The 22,400-nt window shown below is 35.5% G+C and overlaps 1 protein-coding gene across 2 annotated transcripts in view; it reads right to left on the bottom strand.

Moving 5' to 3' along the window:
• Positions 1 to 796: 796 nt before the first annotated feature.
• Positions 797 to 22,400, bottom strand: part of LOC132107663 (chloride channel protein 2-like) — a 61,003-nt gene continuing 39,399 nt past the window's right edge. The window contains exons 13-23 of one of the 2 annotated variants that reach the window (XM_059513778.1): positions 18,409 to 18,478; positions 17,101 to 17,211; positions 15,609 to 15,822; positions 13,770 to 13,903; positions 12,335 to 12,525; positions 12,130 to 12,241; positions 10,273 to 10,340; positions 5,787 to 5,825; positions 5,238 to 5,342; positions 2,365 to 2,451; positions 797 to 1,365 (exon numbers count right to left, since the gene is read on the bottom strand). In XM_059513778.1, the coding sequence (XP_059369761.1) occupies positions 1,159 to 1,365; positions 2,365 to 2,451; positions 5,238 to 5,342; positions 5,787 to 5,825; positions 10,273 to 10,340; positions 12,130 to 12,241; positions 12,335 to 12,525; positions 13,770 to 13,903; positions 15,609 to 15,822; positions 17,101 to 17,211; positions 18,409 to 18,478 (1,338 nt within the window). In that variant the 3' untranslated portion in view covers positions 797 to 1,158. The remainder of the gene's footprint in view (positions 1,366 to 2,364; positions 2,452 to 5,237; positions 5,343 to 5,786; positions 5,826 to 10,272; positions 10,341 to 12,129; positions 12,242 to 12,334; positions 12,526 to 13,769; positions 13,904 to 15,608; positions 15,823 to 17,100; positions 17,212 to 18,408; positions 18,479 to 22,400) is intronic. The other variant, XM_059513779.1, reaches the window with a different exon arrangement.

Here is a 22,400-nt window from a genome sequence, read left to right as displayed (position 1 = left end):
TTCCAGACATTTTAGAAACTTTACAGGATTTGTTGGAATCTTCCAGAGATTTTTGGAAAGTTTTCAGAAATTTACTGGAAATTTTCCACCCCTTTGCGACCCTACTTGCGAAAATAGTCATGACTGTGAAAAAAAAGTCAGTTGCGAGATGAAGTGTCATAATTGCGAAAAAAGTCAAAACTGGTAAAAAAATATAATCACGGAAAAGTCATAATTGTGAAAAAATCATAACAGAAGTCAAAATTGCTGGGAATTTTTTTTTTGAGAAAATTCATGATTGTGCGAAGAAAATGTATACTTGTGGAAAAGTCTCAATTGGGAGAAAAAAAGTCATGCATGTGAAAAAAAAAGTCAATTGCAAGAAGAAAAGTCATAATTCAGAAAAAAAAATCTACTGTGAGAAAATCCTAATTGCGAGAAGTCATGATTGTGAGAAAAAGTTCTAATTGCGAGAATAGTTGTAACTAAGAGAAAAGTAAATTGCGAGAAAAGAAACATGATTATGAGATAAAGACTAGCTAGAAAAGTCAAAAGAGCTAGAAAAATAGAGAAAATGCATTATTTAGAGGCAATAAATCAGAATGGCAATGCAAGAGGAAAACTCAAAAAGTAATGATCATTTTAGAAAAGCAAGAATAAAAAGGTCCAATGAGAGAAGTAAAGACATGATCGCAAGAAAAAAGTCACTTGCGATTAGTCATAGCTGCGAGAAAAAAAAGACTATCGAGAAAAGTCAAGAAGTCAACAAGATTTCTTCCAATTACAAGAAAAAAGTAATAACAATTGCGAGAATTGTTTAGAATAGCAAGAAAAAAAGTCCATTGCGAGAAGAAAAGACCTAACTGCAGGAAAAGTCATAAGTGCGACTGCAAGAGAAAAAAACGGATATATAAATTCCCCGACATAAAAAACATGAGTCAACAGATGAAGCGTTCAAACAGATCTTGTGCATCACATTTCTTAAATAGTGAAAAAGGGAATGATAGGTAACGTCTAAAATGAAATGATCCATCTCTGGTCTGCGTCTGCAACACACACACATATAAACACACACACACAGACACACACACTGGAGGAGCCTCGACAGAGTCCAGACAGTCCCTGATTCTCCAGAAGGGGAAGACCGGAGTGTTTTTGGATGAGAGCGTCGGCTGCGGGTCACTGTGACTTGTCATCTGAGTCGGAGGCGTTGGGCTGGTGTTCTCGGGGAATGCTGATGCTGGTGTGACGATCCCACAGTTTGTGAAGCTCAGTGGCTTCGCTTTCGCTGCTGGTGCCACTGGTGCCACTGTCTCTGAAACTGGCCAGCGGCGGACGAACCTTCACGCCTTTCACCGTCATCGAGCCCTCGATGGCTTTACGCAGCTACAGCGCAGATGATTAACCATTAACAGACACATCACACTGATCTGAAGTCACATTTATAATGTTACAAAAGATTTATATTGCACATAAATGTTGCTCTTTTGAACTTTCTATTCATCCGTGAATCATGAAAAATAAAAAATAAATGCATCACGAAAACAATGAAAATATTGGGCAGCACAATTGTTTTCAACATTGATAATAATCAGAAATGTATAGAAGCTTGTTTGCACTATGGATAATTGCAATTTTCTTCCTCACAATTCTGACTTTTCTAAAAAAAATAAAAAAAAAATAATAAAATTATATATATATATATCAGAATTGCAAAAAATGTCACAATTGAGAGTAAAAAAGTCCAGAATTGAGAGATATAAAACTCAGAATTGCAAGAAAAAAAAATTGTAAGAAAGTCGTAACTGCTGGCAAAAGTCAATAATTGTGAGAAAAATTCAGTTTTGTGAGAAAATGCAGAATTGATAGAAAAACGTAATAGTAGAAAAAAAATTCCAGAACTGTTTGGAAGCCAATTTCCACCACTGAATAAAAGAAATTAATAAAAGAGTTAATTGTGACATATAAAACTTACAATCACAAGATAAAAAGTCACAATTACCTGCTGGAAACAGGCTTCCCTAGAACTGAGATAAAAAATAAAAAATTCATAATTCAAAACTGTTAAAAAAACGTCTTAACTGCTAGAAAAAAGTCAATTGCAAGAAAAAAAACTTGCAAGAAATGCGAGAAAGAAAGAAAAGTGAGGAAAAAATAAATAAAAATCAGAAATGCAAGAAAAAATGGCAAGAAAGTACATCGTGAGAAAAAAAGTTGTGAGATATAAGATTAAGAATTACGAGAAAAAAGTTTTGAGATTAAAAGTCGCAATTACATTTTATTTGTAGCACAAGTAAGCTTCCATAATGTTTGTTGAGAAGCATATTAGAATGATCTCTGAAGTATTAAGCTGAAAATACAGCTTTGATCCCATGAATCTCTCACCTCTCTCAGTGAAACTACTCCTATGAGTCTCCCAATGCTGGTGACGTAAGCGTGATCCAAACCCAGCAGAGAGAAGATGGTGTGAGTCTGTCAGAGAGACCAGAGAGCCACCGGGCAAACAAATAAATAATAATGCATAAATGGTAGTGCTTTCATGCATTAAAAACATTGCCAGTGTTGTTTTTCATGATACACTGCAAAAGGCAAATGAATAAATTAAGCTATATTCTGACCACACACATGCACACAAAACACATAAATCATTCAGTGAGTGTGTGGATAGAGATATAATGAGTGCGCATGCAAGTGTAGAAATGAGTAAGAGAAGGATGACTGGACTGCATTAAACACATTCACAGTTTGTGTGTGTGTGTGTGTGTGTGTGTGAGAGAGAGAGAGAGAGTGTGTGTGTGCACCACTGCAGAGCTATGGGAGGCCGTTTGAGGCGAAACCCATTGAAAACTTGTGATACACACTGAAACACTTGTCGTACAACTGAAACACTTGCGATACACACTGAAACACTTGTCGTACAAGTGAATCACTTGCGATACACACTGAAACACTCGCGATACTCACTGAAACACTCGCGATACTCACTGAAACACTCGCGATACACACTGAAACACTTGCGTGTACAAGTGAATCACTTGCGATACACACTGAAACACTTGCGATACACACTGAAACACTTGCGATACACACTGAAACACTTGCGTGTACAAGTGAATCACTTGCGATACACACTGAAACACTTGCGATACACACTGAAACACTTGCGATACTCACTGAAACACTTGCGATACTCACTGAAACACTTGCGATACTCACTGAAACACTTGCGATACACACTGAAACACTTGCGTGTACAAGTGAATCACTTGCGATACTCACTGAATCACTTGCGATACACACTGAAACACTTGCGATACACACTGAAACACTTGCGATACACACTGAAACACTTGCGATACTCACTGAAACACTTGCGATACACACTGAAACACTTGCGATACACACTGAAACACTTGCGTGTACAAGTGAATCACTTGCGATACACACTGAAACACTTGCGTGTACAAGTGAATCACTTGCGATACACACTGAAACACTTGCGTGTACAAGTGAATCACTTGCGATACACACTGAAACACTTGCGTGTACAAGTGAATCACTTGCGATACACACTGAAACACTTGCGATACACACTGAAACACTTGCGTGTACAAGTGAATCACTTGCGATACACACTGAAACACTTGCGTGTACAAGTGAATCACTTGCGATACACACTGAAACACTTGCGTGTACAAGTGAATCACTTGCGATACACACTGAAACACTTGCGTGTACAAATGAATCACTTGCGATACTCACTGAAACACTTGTGCGTACAAGTGAATTACTTTCGCATACATGTGAAACACTATATGTCTTTGCAAATATATGAAAGACATGCGGTTACATAGAAACTCTTTGCATATGCCCTGTAATCGCCCACGTACTGTTGTGCCTGCACAAAGACTGCACTTTCAAACATTCTCGCGTGTGAGAGAGCATAAACATTTTCAGTGTGTCCGGAAGTCGTTTCATTGCAACAGGAAGTTATAGTTCAAATATTCTCCACGTATATGGCTCCTTCCAAACTTGTTTAAAAAATGAGGTATTTGTTGTTATTCTTTACACTAGGCTTTTTCGTATGGGATCACTCGTGTGTTATTGCCAATTCTGATTTTTAAAAACTTTTTTTTTTTTTTACATTTTCTTTCCCCTTGTCCTCCGGTTCATTTAGTCCAAATATATGAGGAGAATATTTGAGCAATAACTTCCGGTTAGTGGGTTTAAATGTATTTATGTAAAAAAAAAAAAAGAAATTATATATATATATATATTTTTTATTTTAATTTTATATTATTATAATTTTTTTATCTCACGTTTTGAAAGGGTAAACTCTGGTTCAAACTCCAATACAGTAGGTGGCGATAATGCACCTAACTTTGGTGCTACCCGCCATATAACCGAAGAAGAAGAAGTATAACTTCCAGTTGCAATGAAACGACTTCCGGACACACTGAAAATGTTAATGCTCTCTCACACGCGAGAATGTTTCAAAGTTTTTATATATTTGCACAGATATATATTGTTTCACTTATATGCACAAGTGTTTCAGTGAGTATCGCAAGTGTTTCAGTGTGTATCGCAAGTGTTTCAGTGAGTATCGCAAGTGTTTCAGTGTGTATCGCAAGTGTTTCAGTGTGTATCGCAAGTGTTTCAGTGTGTATCGCAAGTGTTTCAGTGTGTATCGCAAGTGTTTCAGTGTGTATCGCAAGTGTTTCAGTGTGTATCGCAAGTGTTTCAGTGTGTATCGCAAGTGTTTCAGTGAGTATCGCAAGTGTTTCAGTGTGTATCGCAAGTGTTTCAGTGTGTATCGCAAGTGTTTCAGTGTGTATCGCAAGTGTTTCAGTGTGTATCGCAAGTGTTTCAGTGTGTATCGCAAGTGTTTCAGTGTGTATCGCAAGTGTTTCAGTGTGTATCGCAAGTTTTCAAAGGGTTTCGCCTCAAACGGCCTCCCATACAGAGCGAGTCTTAATGAACACTTTCTTTGCCCTTGCCACAAGTGAGTTTGCAAAAGCACACGATAAATCCAGTGTCAGCATGCGTGTATGTATGTGTGTGTGTGTGTGTGTGTGTGTGTGCGCAAAGCACTTTATTAAAAAGCGTCAACAGAGCTTACATTCATATACTGTTGATCCTTACCTTATACACTTTCTTCAAACACACGCGCACACACACACACACACACACACACGCGCACACACACACACACACACACACACACACACACACACACACACACACACACACACACACACCTTGTGCAGTGAAGTGCGCTCCACCAGCTGGAAGGGGGCGGGGTCAATCTTGCAGCTGTTGAAGTTCACCTGCTCGTCAAGCTGTTGCTCCTCCCACTCCTCAATCTGCATCCACAGACAGAGACTGTTTATTTACTCTATTTACTTGTAATTTATGCATTTTTTCTTTAATGTCATCTGTTTTATATTTCTTCATCAGTGTCTCTGTATTTGTCTATGTGGGTCTGTTCATTTAAACCTTTCTCATAAACATTGTAAATATAGCAATAAAAAAATACTGTAATATGTAAATATATGGTAATTTTTTGTGAGATTTCAGTTTTGTTATCTGAAGTACATCACTTATTAAGAATAAAAGGATTTGCACTTTTCAACATCAAAAATATAGCATTTAAATAGAATGCTTTAGTTTGTCATAGTACCTTCCTTGGCATTTAAAAATAGAGAGCGTTTATAAGTAGCATTTATATAAATTACAAGCAGATTAGTAGTGTGCATCTAAACATATTTTATGAGAGGTTTTCACTATTACAGCCGCAGTGTCCTCACCTCGCCAAGAGTCATGTCATCCTCTGCGTCTGGATCCTCCTGAAACACACACACACACACACACACACACACACACACACACACACACACACACACACACACACACACATGCTGTCACTCAGATGAAGTGCTTTGCAGTAACATTATATAAGAAACATGACAACTCTGAATACACAAAGCCCTTTCCAGAAACTTGGGAATCTAAAATGACTTTTTGACATCCGAATTTGTTTGGGTGTAATATATGAGTGTGTGTTGATGGTTTGTAATGCTAATATGTTGTGTCTTCTGATCAATATCTCGGAGCGCAGCTTTGGCAGTCGACAGATAAGAGTTCCTCTTCCTCCCTCTTCATCTCTCTCATGCTAGATTTAATCGATGAGATCAGCCTGCAGTTGCACTTTTCTCTGTACAAGTATATCACACACACACACACACACACACACACAAACAGGCGTATACATCTTGGCAGCACTCTCTATGCATTAATAAAACCTCCATCCATTAGTGCTGGCTTCTGTAGAAATGTGAGCGCAATGTAATGAGCAGACAGAAGGCCTGCGGGTCTCGCTCTTTTACCTCGGTAAACCACTTAATGCACAACTACCAGAGAGAGAGAGAGAGAGAGAGAGAGAGAGAGAGAGAGACAGAGAGAGAGAGAGAGAGAGAGAAAGAGTTAGAAAGAGAGAGAGAAAGAGAAGCATGGTAAGCATGACCTCGTCATCAGGTTCCTTACAGGGGCTAGGAGGTTAAATCCGTCCCGGCCCCCCTCTATACCCTCTTGAGACCTGACTCTAGTGCTTAAAACACTACAGCAGCACCCATTCGAGCCTTTGCATTCAGTGGAGCTAAAGTTTCTTTCATTGAAAACTCTGCTCCTGCTTGCACTGGCCTCCATCAAGAGGGTAGGGGACCTGCATGCATTCTCGGTCGACGAGGTTGTGCCTAGAGTTTGGGCCGGCTGACTCCCGGGTAATCCTGAGGCCCCGGCATGGCTACGTGCCCAAGGTTACCACTACACCCTTCAAAGACCAGGTGGTGAACCTGCAAGCGCTGCCCCTGGAGGAGACAGACCCAGCCCTGGCTTTGCTCTGTCCCGTCCGAGCATTGAGATGCTACATAGACCGGACACAAAGCTTCAGGACCTCAGACCAGCTCTTTGTCTGTTACGGAGGACGGCAGAAGGGGAGTGCCATCTCTAAGCAGAGGATGGCCCACTGGATTGTGGATGCCATAACCCTGGCTTATCAGGCTCAGGATGTGCCCTGCCCGTTAAGGTTGTGAGCTCACTCAACTAGAAGTGTTGCATCCTCCTGGGCGCTGGCTCGTGGCGCCTTGCTGACAGATATTTGTAGAGCTGCGGGCTGGGCGACCCCTAAAACGTTCGCTAGGTCCTATAGGCTTCGTGTAGAGCCGGTATCCTCCTGTGTTCTCACCTCAAACTGGTAGAGAGTGAAGAGTGAAGTGACATTCAGCCAAGTATGGTGACCCATACTCAGAATTTGTGCTCTGCATTTAACCCATCCGAAATGTACACACACAGAGCAGTGAACACACACACACACACTGTGAGCACACACCCGGAGCAGTGGGCAGCCATTTATGCTGCGGCGCCCGGGGAGCAGTTGGGGGTTCAGTGCCTTGCTCAAGGGCACCTAAGTCGTGGTATTGAGGGTGGAGAGAGAACTGTACATGCACTCCCCCCACCCACAATTTCTGCCGGCCCGGGACTCGAACCCACAACCTTTCGATTGGACTTAAACTGCTCCAGAGTGTCCGTACTGTAGACCCTGTTGAGATCCTCCATCACCCTAAGCAGCTGGACGTGGCGGAACGTCCGGCGCCAATCCTTCATGATGAATCTGTGAGAACCGTGGAAGGCTGGGTTCCATATTGAGATCTAAGCGGCACTCGTATGTGTATAGTCCACGGTATAGCCTTAGAGCCCGTGTTTCCACGGCAGACTTCTGCCTTCCCAAGAGGGGTTTAATCCCCTCAAATTTCTCCATATACACCTAAACAGATGCTATATGTGTATTTGGGGAGGATGGGGTTTCCCAGTGTTGTCCTTCGGGAAGGATGGGGTTTCCCAGTGTTGTCCAATCTCACCCAGTGAGGTAGTGCTTTGACAATGGTGAGTGGACCTACTTGTTCCAAGCCCCGGTCTACACCTAATAGGGCCGCAGGCAGCTCGCAAAGGGCACTGGAAGGGGCAGCACCCGTGGCGCTTTGGTAGGGATCACAATCAAAAGGGAATGTCTCCGGCTCGGCTCCTCAGTGAAAGGCAGGTATGCATTGCACCTGCTGCCTTCTTATACTCACACTGTGATCAGTGGCAGCTGGATGCAATAATTGCATGCCAATGTGCATTGGATCGTTTAGTTTACAGTCTCCGTTCCATCCTTCCATAAATTAAACATACATAATTCGGCCATTTATAACAACCAAATCAAGTAATTAAATTAAGAATGTAAAATAATAGAGAGAAAACCATGCAATGTTTTTCCATTTGTTTTGCACTGTCCATTTCCATAATATTAAGTGCAAAATAACTGAAAAAAACAACAACAATAATACGGTATGGCTTTCTCTTTTTTGTATATATTTTTAAACACACATAATTAAGTTGTTCTGACAGTAAAATGGGCCAGAAGCATATAATATGGATTTCTGTTGCTGTTGAAGAACTGTGATGAAGCTTCAATCATTATGGAGCCATTATGCTGTTAATATACAGTACGTTCATCATGCTACAAAGTACGCAAATGTGTCTCCATAGCAACTGTGTGACATCATCACACATGACACACTAGTTCAGATTTCAGAAATATATTTGCACAAACAGTGTGGATTAATTTACACAAGATGTGGGTCATTCAACAGCTGCACTGACTGACGCTAGAAATCATTCACAGAGAAATATAGGCAACACTTTACAGTAACATCCATCAGTGCATTAACTAACAACCAACAATACATTTGCTACAGTATTTATTCACCTTTGTATAAAGTTGGTCAATAAAATACTTAATTTCACATAATAGCAAGTAACTTTTTTTATAGCGCTATATACAACTCAAATCATTTCAAAGCATCTTTACATTCATAAACAGAATAATAAGTGAAATGAGTTCAATTTAATCTATAAAGCGGTTTAAAAGACCATAAAAGTGTCATTATTCAGCATAATTTAGTTAAAAATAAATTCAACAAAATTTCAATAATGTATTAGTAAATGTTAAAATTAATATTAAATATAACTGATATTAACAAATGCTTTAGTATTTTTCATTGTTAATTCATGTTTAATTAATGAAGTTAACTAATATTAACAAATGGAAACTTACTAAAAAGTAAAAAAAAAAAAACTTGCCTTAAAATAAGTATAATATAATATAATATATAAAATTCTATATTAATGGAGAATTATTTTAATTTTGGAAAATTAAAGAGTTACTGTATATGAGAATAAATTTACATGCATCTAATTTTTTTACATTTTAAAATTAAAAGAGCTGCAACAATGACTAGTAACTCTGAAATTGTATTAACATTAATAATGATATTTATTATGAAATAATTTTTATTTATTCACAATGTGTTTATTTAATTATTCATTAATATGAATCAGATGTAATATTTAGCTATTCAAATTAGATATGATATTTAGCTATTCAAATCAAAGCTCTTTGACACCTTTTATCTATTATGAAGTAAATAAATGAAGCAGATACAAAGAAAAGAGAGAAAACCACACTGACTTTTACTAAAAAACCTCAAAGGTGTGTCATACAGGTTTGGAGTGACATGAGGGTGAGTAAATGATGAAAGGATTATTTTTTAGGTGAGCTATCCTTTAAAGTTTAGGATCTAAACTCTAAGTTTTATATGAAGTGAGCGAGACAGAGTGTTATAGGACACAGTCATTCATTGGCTCCGCCCACTTCTCATGCAACTCACAATGATTGGCCAGTTCATGCTGATGATTGACAGCTACACATGCTTGGCTTGCCTCCAACGTTCCTGCTAGATTACACTCTTTCTGACCTTTAATGCCGGTCCAGTGCAGACGGATCAAAACAATGAAACGGAGTTTAATGTTTATCGCACAATGAAAAAACAATATTGTCTATCTTTACTGTAAAATTCCAGTGATTCTCTATTTGTGCACCCAGCGGTTCTGCAGGTCAAAGGTCAGGAACAGGAATGAGGAAGGGGTTTATGATAAGATGATGTCAGATGATGACATGATGATTTAACGAGCCCGTGTTTTAATTAATAGCGGCTCTTACCAAGACCGAAATCCTGACGCGTTTGGGCCTGAAGTCAGGAGCCACTGTGTGCTCCACATTATTATTCTTCCATAACAGAGAGGGAGGGAAACACAACACATCCAACAAAAACTTCATATGATTACCCTCATATAAACATAAACGTGTGTGTGTGTGTGTGTGTGTGTGTGTGTGTGTGTGTGTGAGTGTCTCACCTCCATTGCATCAGTCTGAGGTCGAGCACATAACAGATTCTTTAAGCCAATGCCAGAATCATGAGGACCTGAAAAACACAGAAAACACTCACAATTTACAATATAAAATAATATAATACAAAACAATACAATACAATACAATGTAATATAATATAATATAATATAATATAATATAATATAATATAATATAATATAATTAGTGCTGTCAAACAATTAATCAAGATTAATTACATCCTTAATGATTCATGTACTGAGTATATTTATTATGTATGTATTAATACAAACACATGCATGAATATATTTAAGAAAAATATGTTGTTTATATATTAAATATATTTATAATTGTATACATATGTAAATATTTTCTAAATATATACTGTATGTGTGTATATTTATATATACATAAATATACACAGTACACACACACATTATGTACACAAAAACTTTTATTTTGGAAGTGATAAATCGTTTGACAGCACTAAATAATATAATATAATATAATATAATATAATATAATATAATATAATATAATATAATATAATATAATATAATATAATATAATATAATATATTTTTAAAAAACCTTTAAAAGCACAAAAATGTCACCTTTATGCAATCCAGTGGTATAGATATTTTATATTTAAAAAAATTATAATAATCAAATTACTATCCAAACTTAAATGATTGTAACTCATGAATGTTTTGTCTCTTCTTAAAGGAGACAATCAGGAGCCTGCTGAAGTAAAAGCATTAAAAAAAAAATGTAAACGTTAAAATTTATAGGAAATGAAATGTACTGTAGTAAAAACATTTTTTGTTAATTTATAAAATATATTTTTACATCTGGAATCTAAAGTTACATTTATAAATATAATAAAAATTACATCTTTGGAATCTAAAATTGCTAATTAAGTTATGTTCCGAAGTTGAAGTTGATATCGTAAAAACTAAAAAAGTACTACTTTCATAGTAACGCAATGTCTGATTTCAAACTCATTTTCACAAGATGAATTTTGAGTTTTTAAGCTTTTAGGATGATTACTATAATATGTGATGTGAGGGGGAAAAGTCATAAAAATAAGTGCTAACGGAACGCAACTGCCACCAGTTATGCTTTATTTCAGCGGCAGACGATTACAGCGTTTCACTAGATTGGTAGTGAGTGTGTTTTTATAAGACACAATTAATACGTTTTCACTAAAGCTGGAGATTTCCTTCCAAATAAAGCTTAAAGTGCAGAATGAATCACTGAAAGCTAGCGGTTTAAAATTCAATGCAGTCCAAATTCAAAATATCGCTTTCAATGTAGGTTCAAAGAAGTATTGTGATCCTATTAATGTACTGTAGTGTAAAGCAAAAATAATATATTATTTATAATATATAAATAATAATATAGTGTATGCAAAAATAAATATATATTAAATATTCATTTTCATTTACAGTGCAATTGTTTTACAATTAAAACTTTTACTGTCATTGTTGTTATTATTATTAATCTATTCTAATCTGTTTGTCTTCCTCAAACACCAATGTAATTTAGACTCAGACACTATATAACAAATAACAGGGGGTTGAGTCCACTTTAAAGTTCTTTTAAGTCATTTTTCTGAGTTTTATTAGTTAAGAATATGAGATGCAGCTCTTAATTTTGAACTCTTAAAGTACATTACATAGATTAATTTAACTTTCATTATTTTTCCAATTCTTCACGTGTTTTTTTAATCACAATAAATATCGTATTGTGGATTTGTATCGTGATATCGTATCATGATACCGTATCACGATACCATATTGCGTTATTTTGATATTGTTACATCCGTGTTTCCACGGATAAGTAAAAGTGTGTGTGTGCCATTACTTGTGGGGATCTCGATGTTTTTCTCTGCGGTAGACGTCCTCTTCAGCGCAGGTTTGAGAGGTTTAGGTGAAATGGGATGGGTCGGTGTGAACGAAGACTCTTCTGTGGAGATCTGCACTCACAAACACAGATCACGTCTCAGAAACTGAGAAAACACAGTTTGTGGAGTCAGACGAGAGAGTCAAGTAAACGTTTGCCCTCTGACCTGGAAGCGAACCTCGTGGTTGACCTTTTGACCCCCCTCCTCGCTGCTGGGAGTGCTGATCACAGACACGCGTTTTCTCTCAACGTCGGCGCGATCGCGTATGAACTCCAGCCGGCGCTCGCGACTCAGATGCTGCGCGAGGAGCGCCTGTAACTGAGCACGCTCAATAGAGCCCAGCAGGATCATCGACTCTAGAGAGCAGAGAAAGCAATGCTTAAACTGACCAAAAGTGACAGTAAAGACATTTACAAGGTTTCTATTGCAAAGAAATGCTGTTCTTTGGAACTTTTTGTATTCATCTGTGAATCCTGAAAAATAAAATGAAAAATGACAAATATCGTGCAGCACGACTGTTTTCAACATTGATGATAATCAGAAATGTTTCTTGAGCAGTAAATCATCATATTATTCTGATTTCTGAAGATCATGTGACACTGAAGACTGGAGGAATGATGCAGAAAATACAGCGGAGCATCACAGAAATACATTACACTTTAACACAGATTCACACAGAAAAGTTTTTTTTAAATTATAATATTTTACAATAGAACTGTGTTAAAAAAAAATCAAATAAAGGCATTGTTGGAGAATAGAAGAGACTTCCTTCAAAAATGTAAAAAAACAAAAACAAAAAAACAACAACACAATGCACAATGTACACTAAATACCAACCAAAACTTTCCAATGGTTGTATTGGGAATACATATATCATGGTTATTATTGGTAATAAAAAAAAACATAAAAGTAAAAATAAACTGCACATTAAGTGAAAAAAAAAAAAAATTATATATATATATATATATATATAATTTTTTTTTTTTCATATATATATTTCAGCTTGTTGCCAATTTAATATTTCTCAATTTTGTTTAGTTTAACATGAAGTACTAAAATAACAAACTAAAACTGAAATAAAAATTCATAATTACTAATAAAAATGTCAAAAACACAACAAAATTACAAAAAAAAATCTTAGTTACAATAAAAAAATGCTAAAAAAATACTAAGTAAAAAAATTAACAAATAAAATACACACACACACAATCTCTCTCTCTCTCACACACACACACACACACACACACACACACACACACACACATATATATAATATATATGTTTCAAACACATCAAATGTCTGTAATTTCATCATTATAATAATTATTTTAAATTATTTGAACCACATTCTATTTTTTTCCGGTTTTTACACACAATCGTCAATAACAACCTTTTTGACTTATTTGTTTTGATTTTTCAGAAACAAAAAGTTAACATTTTAGAATTTTTTTATTAATTTAGTTTTATTTAAAGCCAATAAAAATGTATCAATTACAACAAAACAAACATTTGAAAAAAGTGCAAACTAAAAAGACAAACCAGCCATGTATATGTATATGTATCTGTATAATGTAGATATAGAGCAAGCGTGTGTTTGTACCTGCAGACTCCACCAGCGCCACTGTTTTGAGGTTTCCTATCAGGAGGATCTCGTGAAGCTCTCTGTAGGTGGAGTTCAGTGTGATGTAACGAACATCTCTGACCATGATGTCCTCCACACGGATATTATACTTCCTGCAGACAGAGACATCTCTGTGAGATGCTGAAAGGTTTCCAGCGTTTACAAACTCATCCTTCACTACAGCAGCTCAATTATGACCGAACTGATGCTTAAACTCTCATTTAATTTCTATATAGTTTTAATAATTTTTATTTTAGTTTATTAATGTTTGTTTTTATTTCATTCAAGCATTATTTAAGAACATCGAATTAAAATAAGAGATGTTGCTTTGGCAATTAGAAATAAAATGTTTTTATATTTTATTTTACTTAAAAAAAAATTCTTTAATGGTTTTATTATTTTTTATTTTTTTGTAAACTATAATAACCCTGCTTATTGCCAAATTTTTGTAAAAAAATGTATTTCAGAAAAAAAGTACAAATATATCTAATCGGTATGAACGCAAACGTTATCCTTTGTTTTATTTAAACAATATTTTGTTGTTGGCATACAAGACATATTTTGTTTCTGTTTTGATTGGTATTTTTGGCAGAATTGTGTGGAAACAGACTGAAAGAGAGAGAGAGAGTGTTGAATGTCAATGAATGTGTGTGTGTGTGTGTGTGTGTGTGTATGAGAGTGTGTGTGTGCATCCTGCTGATATGTGAGTTTTCTGCAGATTCTTACTCAGCAAAAATCTGACTTCCCACACACACACACACACACACACACACACACACACACACACACACACACACACACACACACACACACAGTTACGTAATTGTTCTCTTGACAGGTATAAATGCATCTCTCAGATGCCTCAGAAACAAAGTCATTCAGAGCAAAACACCTGTAAGTGTGTGTGTGTGTGTGTGTGTGTGTGTGCGGACGCACATTTTGCACCATTGCTCCCATTTTCGGCTTTTTAATCACAACAGAAACACAATCACACACACACACGGCAACAAAATCTGAAACTTTGTAATCCTGAAAATCTGAAAGCCTCGGAAACTAAGATTGATGTGTGTGTGTGTGTGTGTGTGTGTGTAACTTTAGACGATTTACACACATTCTGTCCATTTACACTAATGAAGAGAAAACACGATCTCTATCTGTTGATCTTAATAAAATGGAGTAAAAATGTATTAATGCAAAAGTAAAAATGTAAATCCATTTAAAAATGAACAAATAAATAGATTACTTTGTTGATGTAGTTGAATGCAACAGTAAAATAATAAATCATGTTATCTTTTAATTGCATATATAATATAATAAGCGTTTGACAATTGCTTTATTTCTTCTGCCATTACAGCTTTTAAGTTATAAATCCTTGAACCCAGAAGTGTATCAGCATTTTTGCTACAAGTTCTTTGTTACTTTAGTATCATTGAGACTCAATGAGACTCAAAAATAAGTTTTTATATTTTCTATTTACATTTTATCAATTTTGTTTGGTTTTTGACATTTACATTAGTTTAGGTTGTTTTTAAATGTCTATTTAATGTCTATGTTTTATTGCAGTTTTAGTTATTTTACTACATCAAGCTAAACTAATTTAAAATTAGAAATGTTCGGGCAAACCTTTAACATGAATTTAGTTATAAAAATGCAACTTGTAACAGGTAAATGTAACTAGTTGCTAAACTGGATTTCATGTGAGAAGAAGAAAATAAAAAAGCATTTTTGCTTCAGTTATTTATAGTTGTTACTGAATCCTACAAAGACTGTGCTGATGTAGAAAAATGCGATATTAGATGTACAGATAGAGAGACTCACTCATGGTGGCCCCAGCCGAGCTCGGGCAGGTAAGGCAGTTTCTTAATGCGGATTATGGAGTCGTAGATGGACGGCTGAAGACTCTGAGCGACGGCGTTGGCGAGAATCACAGCAATCATGATGGGCAGAATGTGACTGATCTGACCCGTCAACTCAAACACGATCACCGCTGTGGAAACCGTGTGTGTGACCGCTCCGGATAACGCCGCAGCTCCTGTAGAAAGACCGATTTAACAAAACAAATGGTAGAGCATTGTGTTAGCAGCGCAAAAGGTTGTGGGTTCAATTCCCAGGGAACACGTGTTAGGTTAAAAACGTTAGCCTGAATGTTAGCACTGTAAGTCACTTTGGATAAAAGCGTCCGCTAAATGCATAAATGTATACATGTCAAATAGGTTTACTTTAGGTTACTGATCTAAAATAAAAAATACCAAATGAACACAAACTATTGAGTTTAAACTCATGAATAGACAAGAAGAGATATTTAATGAATTGTGATTTTAAAGAGTTTCAAGTTGCACAGAACAGAAAATCAATGATGCAAACACAAAAAAGAAAAAACTACATACAGTAAAAATAAAAGAAATTGGTATGTATATTTCTAGTTTTAGCTTGATTTTTTTTGTTGTTGTTGAAAACTTTAGTATTACAATTGTTCATGATTCAGGATTTATTTGTTATATACGTATACCTACACTTAAAGTTGCAGTGAAACGTTGTTCTTATTCTTGTTTATTTATATAGCACAGTTTAATACAACACAAAGAAGCCCAACGTGTTTCACAATTAAATACGTACAAAACACTTACATGTACTTAAACATAAACAGCAAGAATTTTTTTTTAAAAATTATAAAAAATATATTTTTTTAATTAGAACATTTCTGTATACATTTAATATTTGAATAAAATGAATACAATTGTGTAAAATATTTATAAAAATATAACTAATATTTAATATTTTTTTAAATACTATTTAAACTATTCAATTTCAATAATACACTATTAATTGCTGTTAATAGTGTTCGTCGTCTGTATGCACATAAACTGAGTCACCACTGATAAGCTACTACTAAATATTGTAGAAACTTAGTTTTCTGTAAAGTTGCTTTGCAATGATTTGTATCGAAAAAAGCGCTGTACAAATAAACTTGAATTGAATTACTGAAATATTTAATCTTCTAAGAAAAACAATTTGTCACAGTTACTTATGATGGTCACAATCATACACTTCGCTAAACACTTCACCATATTGGCCATTAAGCTACAAATAAAGCAATAATAATTCAAAAGTGGTTATTGTTATTTCATAATTGAATCCAGTGGGTACTACAACGAAAACAACAATCCACGACCAAACACAACAAAACTAAATCAATGCCTCTCAAAATCACTATGCAGCAATTTCCATAAAAGGTAATCAGCTGTGATGAATATGTGCGTGAACATGTCTGTTGAAGCTCTACACATGTACGAGAGAGTTTGCTTCTCACCCACAACAGCGTATCCTCCGGGAACTATGGGATAGATGATGCCGTCCGTATTAATGCCCTCTGGAAACCATGCGGCCATACTTTCACCCACCAAACGGCCAAACGCAGCACCTGAAACACACATTCCCAGGTCACATTTTAATAAATATATTGCATGAAATATTTTTAACATATAGGCGAAACACTACAGGAAAAACTTGTTTTTTTCATGCACTTGCCAATTTTGAGCTTTTGAACCATTTTGCGTCTTGTTTCAGAAAAGTGGACAGAAAATATCCAAAATATACACATTTACATTTAATCATTTAGCAGACGCTTTTATCCAAAGCAATTTACAAGTGAGAACAATAGAAGCAATCAGAATTATTATTTTTTTACGTTTATTTTATGAAATGTATCTATGCACATCTGTACAAATATTTAAAGCCCGCTTTCTCAAAATGAGTTTTTTCTCCACTTCAGCAGCACTTACATGCACCAAAACTTAGGGTTTAATTCATCTCTGTATTCGGAAGGTTTTTACTGAAGGGTTTGTTCATACATCATTCACGTGGTTTTTATTATTGCACTTTATCTATTTGCGTCTATAGATTTTAGCGTCTGTTTTCCTCAAAATGAGTTTGTTTTCCAATTCAGCAGCACTTACACACACCAAAACTTAGAGTTTTATTCCTCTATATATTCTAAAGGTTTTTATTGAGAGGTTTGTTCATATATCAATCACAAGTTTTTATTTTGGAACTTATCTGCTTGCATCTGTATATTGCAATTACAATATCCATACATATCTTTAAAGGTAGCTTTCACAAAATGTATTTCTTTTTCCAATTCAGCATTACTTGCATACACCAAATTTAAGAGTGTTATTCCTACCAATATTCTGAAGCTTTTTATAGAGGGGTTTGTTAATATATCATTCACAATGATTTCTATAACATTTAATTCCTAAAAACATGGTGAAAATGTACTTTTCTATTTCTGACAGAATTTTTAGATTTATAGAGTGATGGAAAGAAAAATCCAAAATCCCTTCAGTAATAATCTTTAACTCGAACACGCCAACAAATTTAAACAAGAATTTTGAACCTGGCTTTACCCAATGTTCGTATTTAAACTCTGGAAATGTAAGCAAATTAGTGCAAACTTAACCTAATATTTAAAAACAACATTTCAGAAAATGTCTAATACAAAACATGTACTGTAATTAATCAACTGGGGAAGTACTGCGATATCTATTAGTGAAATTTTTTAACTCAAATAACTTTTGGTGCATTGCTTTAAAAGTTTAATTAACATACAAATACATACCAATAACGAAAACAGGCATAAAGGCTCCACATGGTACGGGAAGAGTTGTGGCTAAAGCAGACATCCAGAACTACACAAAAACAACAGTAACACTCATTAAAACATAAAACTATTTTTGTAATATTTCAGCAAAATATAATAGCTTTCTTTATCTCTACAGCAAAATTTCTGCTTATATAACCGAGAGATCATATAATCAGTGTTGAGGGATTAAATAATTAATATGGTTGAATCCATTTTTCAGTAGCATGACAGTAATTTTTCTGTATTTTGTTGTGTAGTGTGACAAAATTACTTTGGTGGATATTAAAAAACAATAGCAGTGACACACCTGTGTGAAATAGAAATTAAAAACAGCAAAGACCACTCTCATAATTTTTTTATGCCAGTGATTATGTGAGATGTGTAGCTCACATAAAAGGCCTTTCTGCGAGTCTGCAGCCCGTCTCTCCACACACAATAGCCTGGCATAGGACAAACCAGAGGGGTGTGATATTCACACATGCGCCTGTGTGCGTCACAACACATCAAAATCCCCAAATATCCTTAGAGATCAACGCTTCTGTCATGCCTATCATCTGCATGAAATTTGATGCTTATACTGTATGATTTCCTCACCAGACGAAACCAGAAAGTTAAATAAATGTCAGATGTAAAGCTACTTTCTTGCAATTTAATCCACAACCAACTATTTGGAACATTACAAGAATGAAAAAAAAGATAAATAAATAAATAATTTGTACTAGTTGTAAGGATTATATAAATATATTGGCAATGCTTTATTGAGTGTTTTGGGGCACTAGAGAAGATTTGACATGCCCAGACATTTGTGTTTTTCAGTATCATATTGTTACACGTTACATGTACGTACTTACAATAACAATAACAATAAATGATGCATAATTACATGCAAGTAATTCTAAGACGAACTTTAATCCTAAACCTAACCATATACTATATGTAGTTTGTACATGTAAATTAATATTACTCAGTACTCAAATGTATAAATACACTGTAACAAAGACACAAAATAAAGTGTAACCAAAATATTTTATAAATAATATTTATAAATATAAAAATATATTTATATAAATTATTATAATTATACATTTTTATTTGAAATGATAAATAATAATAGTTTCTAAATTATAACAACAGAAGAACTCGATTCCAAATATTTTTAACAACGTGAAAATACAAAGTGTGTATTTTTATTTGTATGTGTGTGTGTGTGTGTGTGTGTGTGATCTCATTAGTGAACAACACAAGAAAATATCATCATCTTTTTATTCCCTAACTCTTTTTTTAGGGAAATTAATTATAATGGCAAACGGCAACACAAACGCAAAAGTCTGAACTTTTGCTCCAATCTGGAAATAGCATTTTAGACACATGAACACACACACACACACACACACACACGCAGCACAATCGATGGCTCCTGTGAGAACAGAAGGGGCTCCTGCTGGAGGTAGAGGTGGGATTCAGTGTGAATATTGCGTAAGTGTTATGTGAATTATATTGGAGAGTGTTTGAAAGCTGTGGGTGGATAGAGAGATCATTGCATAATATTCTCTCCTTCCTTCCTTTCTTCCTCTCGTTCGCTCTCTCCTGGCACTGAAAAATGGACAGATCCATCCAAAATCTCTACTTCTCTCTCTCCACCTGCCAGCATTTTCCCCAAAGTCCCTCCTTTCTATTATTATGCCTCAAATTAAACACACACACACGTTTTTTTTTTTGCATATTTGTCACACTTAAAAAGATTCAGATTATTAAACAAATTTTAATATTACACTCCGATATCCAGAGTAAATAAAAAAATGCAGTTTTGAAATGATTTAATTTACTGAGGGAAAAAGTGGTCCAAACCCGCCTCATACTATGTGATAAAATAATTGCCCCTTAAATCTACACTGAATAAAATGATAAACACTTTTGTTTTTGCCCCCATTTTTCATGAGCTGAACTCAAAGATCTAAAGACTTTTTCTATGTACACAAAAGGCCTATTTCTCTCAAATATTGTTCACAGATCTGTCTAAATCTGTGTTCGTGAGCACTTCTCCTTTGCCGAGATAATCCATCCACCTCACAGGTGTGGCATATCAAGATGCTGATTAGACAGCATGATTATTGCACAGCTTTATTTTAGGCTGGCCACAATAAAACACCACTCTAAAATGTGCAGTTTTACTGTATTTACACATCTCCTTCACATAGAGTTGATCAGGTTGTTGATTGTGAGTCAGTTAGTAAAATAAAGATGGCGACATCGCGGAAGGTTATCAAGAAAGCCCCATCTGCGTTTAAATCGGATGTACGGACTTACTTTGGATTTGAAAGCAAGGAGGGGATGTTAGTAGGGATGCACCGAAATATTCAATATTCTGCTCCATGAATATGCATTCCATTCATGTTCTGCTCATGCTTACCATTAAAGCAAAGTATGCTCAAATAACGCGGTGACAGAACATTTCCATGCAGTATACTTGCTCCTGTTTGCAGTAGTGCTTCTGTGCTGTAACATGTTGTAGGCTAGTTCAGCTGTACTGGGCAACGCTGGTAAAATGATGCTACCTTCAGTGATGATAATAATAGATTTGCAGGAATATATATTATTTGGATAATCAGTCCAAAAAAACTAACAACAACATATATCTGATTCTGTTACATAGAAGTGAATAAAAATAATAATTGATATTTAATATTAAGGTAACACTTTACAGTAAGGTCCCATTAGTTAATGTTAATGTATTAACTAACATGAACAATATGTTACATTTATTAATCTTTCTTAATGTGGTTATTTTATTGGCTTGTGTTTTTTTTTTATTTTTATTCAGGATCATTCAAATTTAGTTAAATTTAAAAGGTCTTACAAAATTACTTTATATTATTGAATAAATTTAAAAATAATCATTACAAAGCATTTTCGGTTTCTGTTTCGGCACAGAATTTTTGGTGCATCCCTAGATGTAAGACTACATGTTTTATTTAACAGTAATTTACTTTCAAATGCCATAATTGCTGACGTCTCTGCACAACTTTTTTTGTACAAGTTCAAGTTGCACTGTTATATCAGTGTGTTCCTGTAGCTCAAGTGGTAGAGCATTGCATTAGCAAGCGCAAGGTTGGGAGTTCGAATCCCAGGGAACACATGTTAGGCAAAATTGTTAGCCTGAATGCAATGTAAGTCGCTTTGGATAAAAGCGTCTGCTAAATGCATAAATTTAATTTAATATCGCAGTATCGTATATATCGTATATATCGTAATATCGTATCGTAAGGTCTCTGGTGATTCTCACTCCAACCATACACACTGTCTGCCATCTGCCCTGTACTGTGAAAACCGGGATTCATCCATGGAGAGAACACCTCTCCAAATGTACTGCCAAATTCTCTGAAACGCCTTTGGAGACGGCAGAGAAATGAACATTCAATTCACAGGCAACAGCTCTGGTGGACATTCCTGCAGTCAGCATGCTAACTGCACGCTCTCTCAAATCTTGCAACATCTGTGGCATTGTGCTGTGTGATAAAACTGCACACTTTAGAGTGGCCTTTTATTGTGTTCAGCCTAAGGCACACCTGTGCAATAATCCTGCTGTCTAATCAGCATCTTGATATGCCACACCTGTGATGCAGAAGTGCTCACTAACACAGGGACAAATTTCCCCGCAGAATCATAACCAAGTGTTTCTAGATTAAAGACACACAGGTTACACTGAAGGTTCCCGATGAGCTAAAGGACATGCAGGGCACTTGTCCCCATGACAACACTGACGACATCACTTCCCGTGCCATTACAGGTTTCGACCGGGTTCTGATGAGGTTGTCAGGGCGACACACTCATGCAGGTAACACACACACACACACATTAATTTTATCAGCCAGTGACTTAAAGAGCTGGGTTTGGTTTGTCTTTCATCAGGCCGGGTGAAGCTGTAAATACCGGACAGGTGTTGATATGCAAATGTGGGCAGGCATATG

This window comes from Carassius carassius, chromosome 28 (genome assembly GCF_963082965.1).
Source record: "Carassius carassius chromosome 28, fCarCar2.1, whole genome shotgun sequence".
Classification (NCBI taxonomy): Eukaryota; Metazoa; Chordata; class Actinopteri; order Cypriniformes; family Cyprinidae; genus Carassius; species Carassius carassius.
The sequence above is the reverse complement of the archived record's forward strand: the minus strand, read 5'-3'. Positions and strand labels throughout refer to the sequence as shown.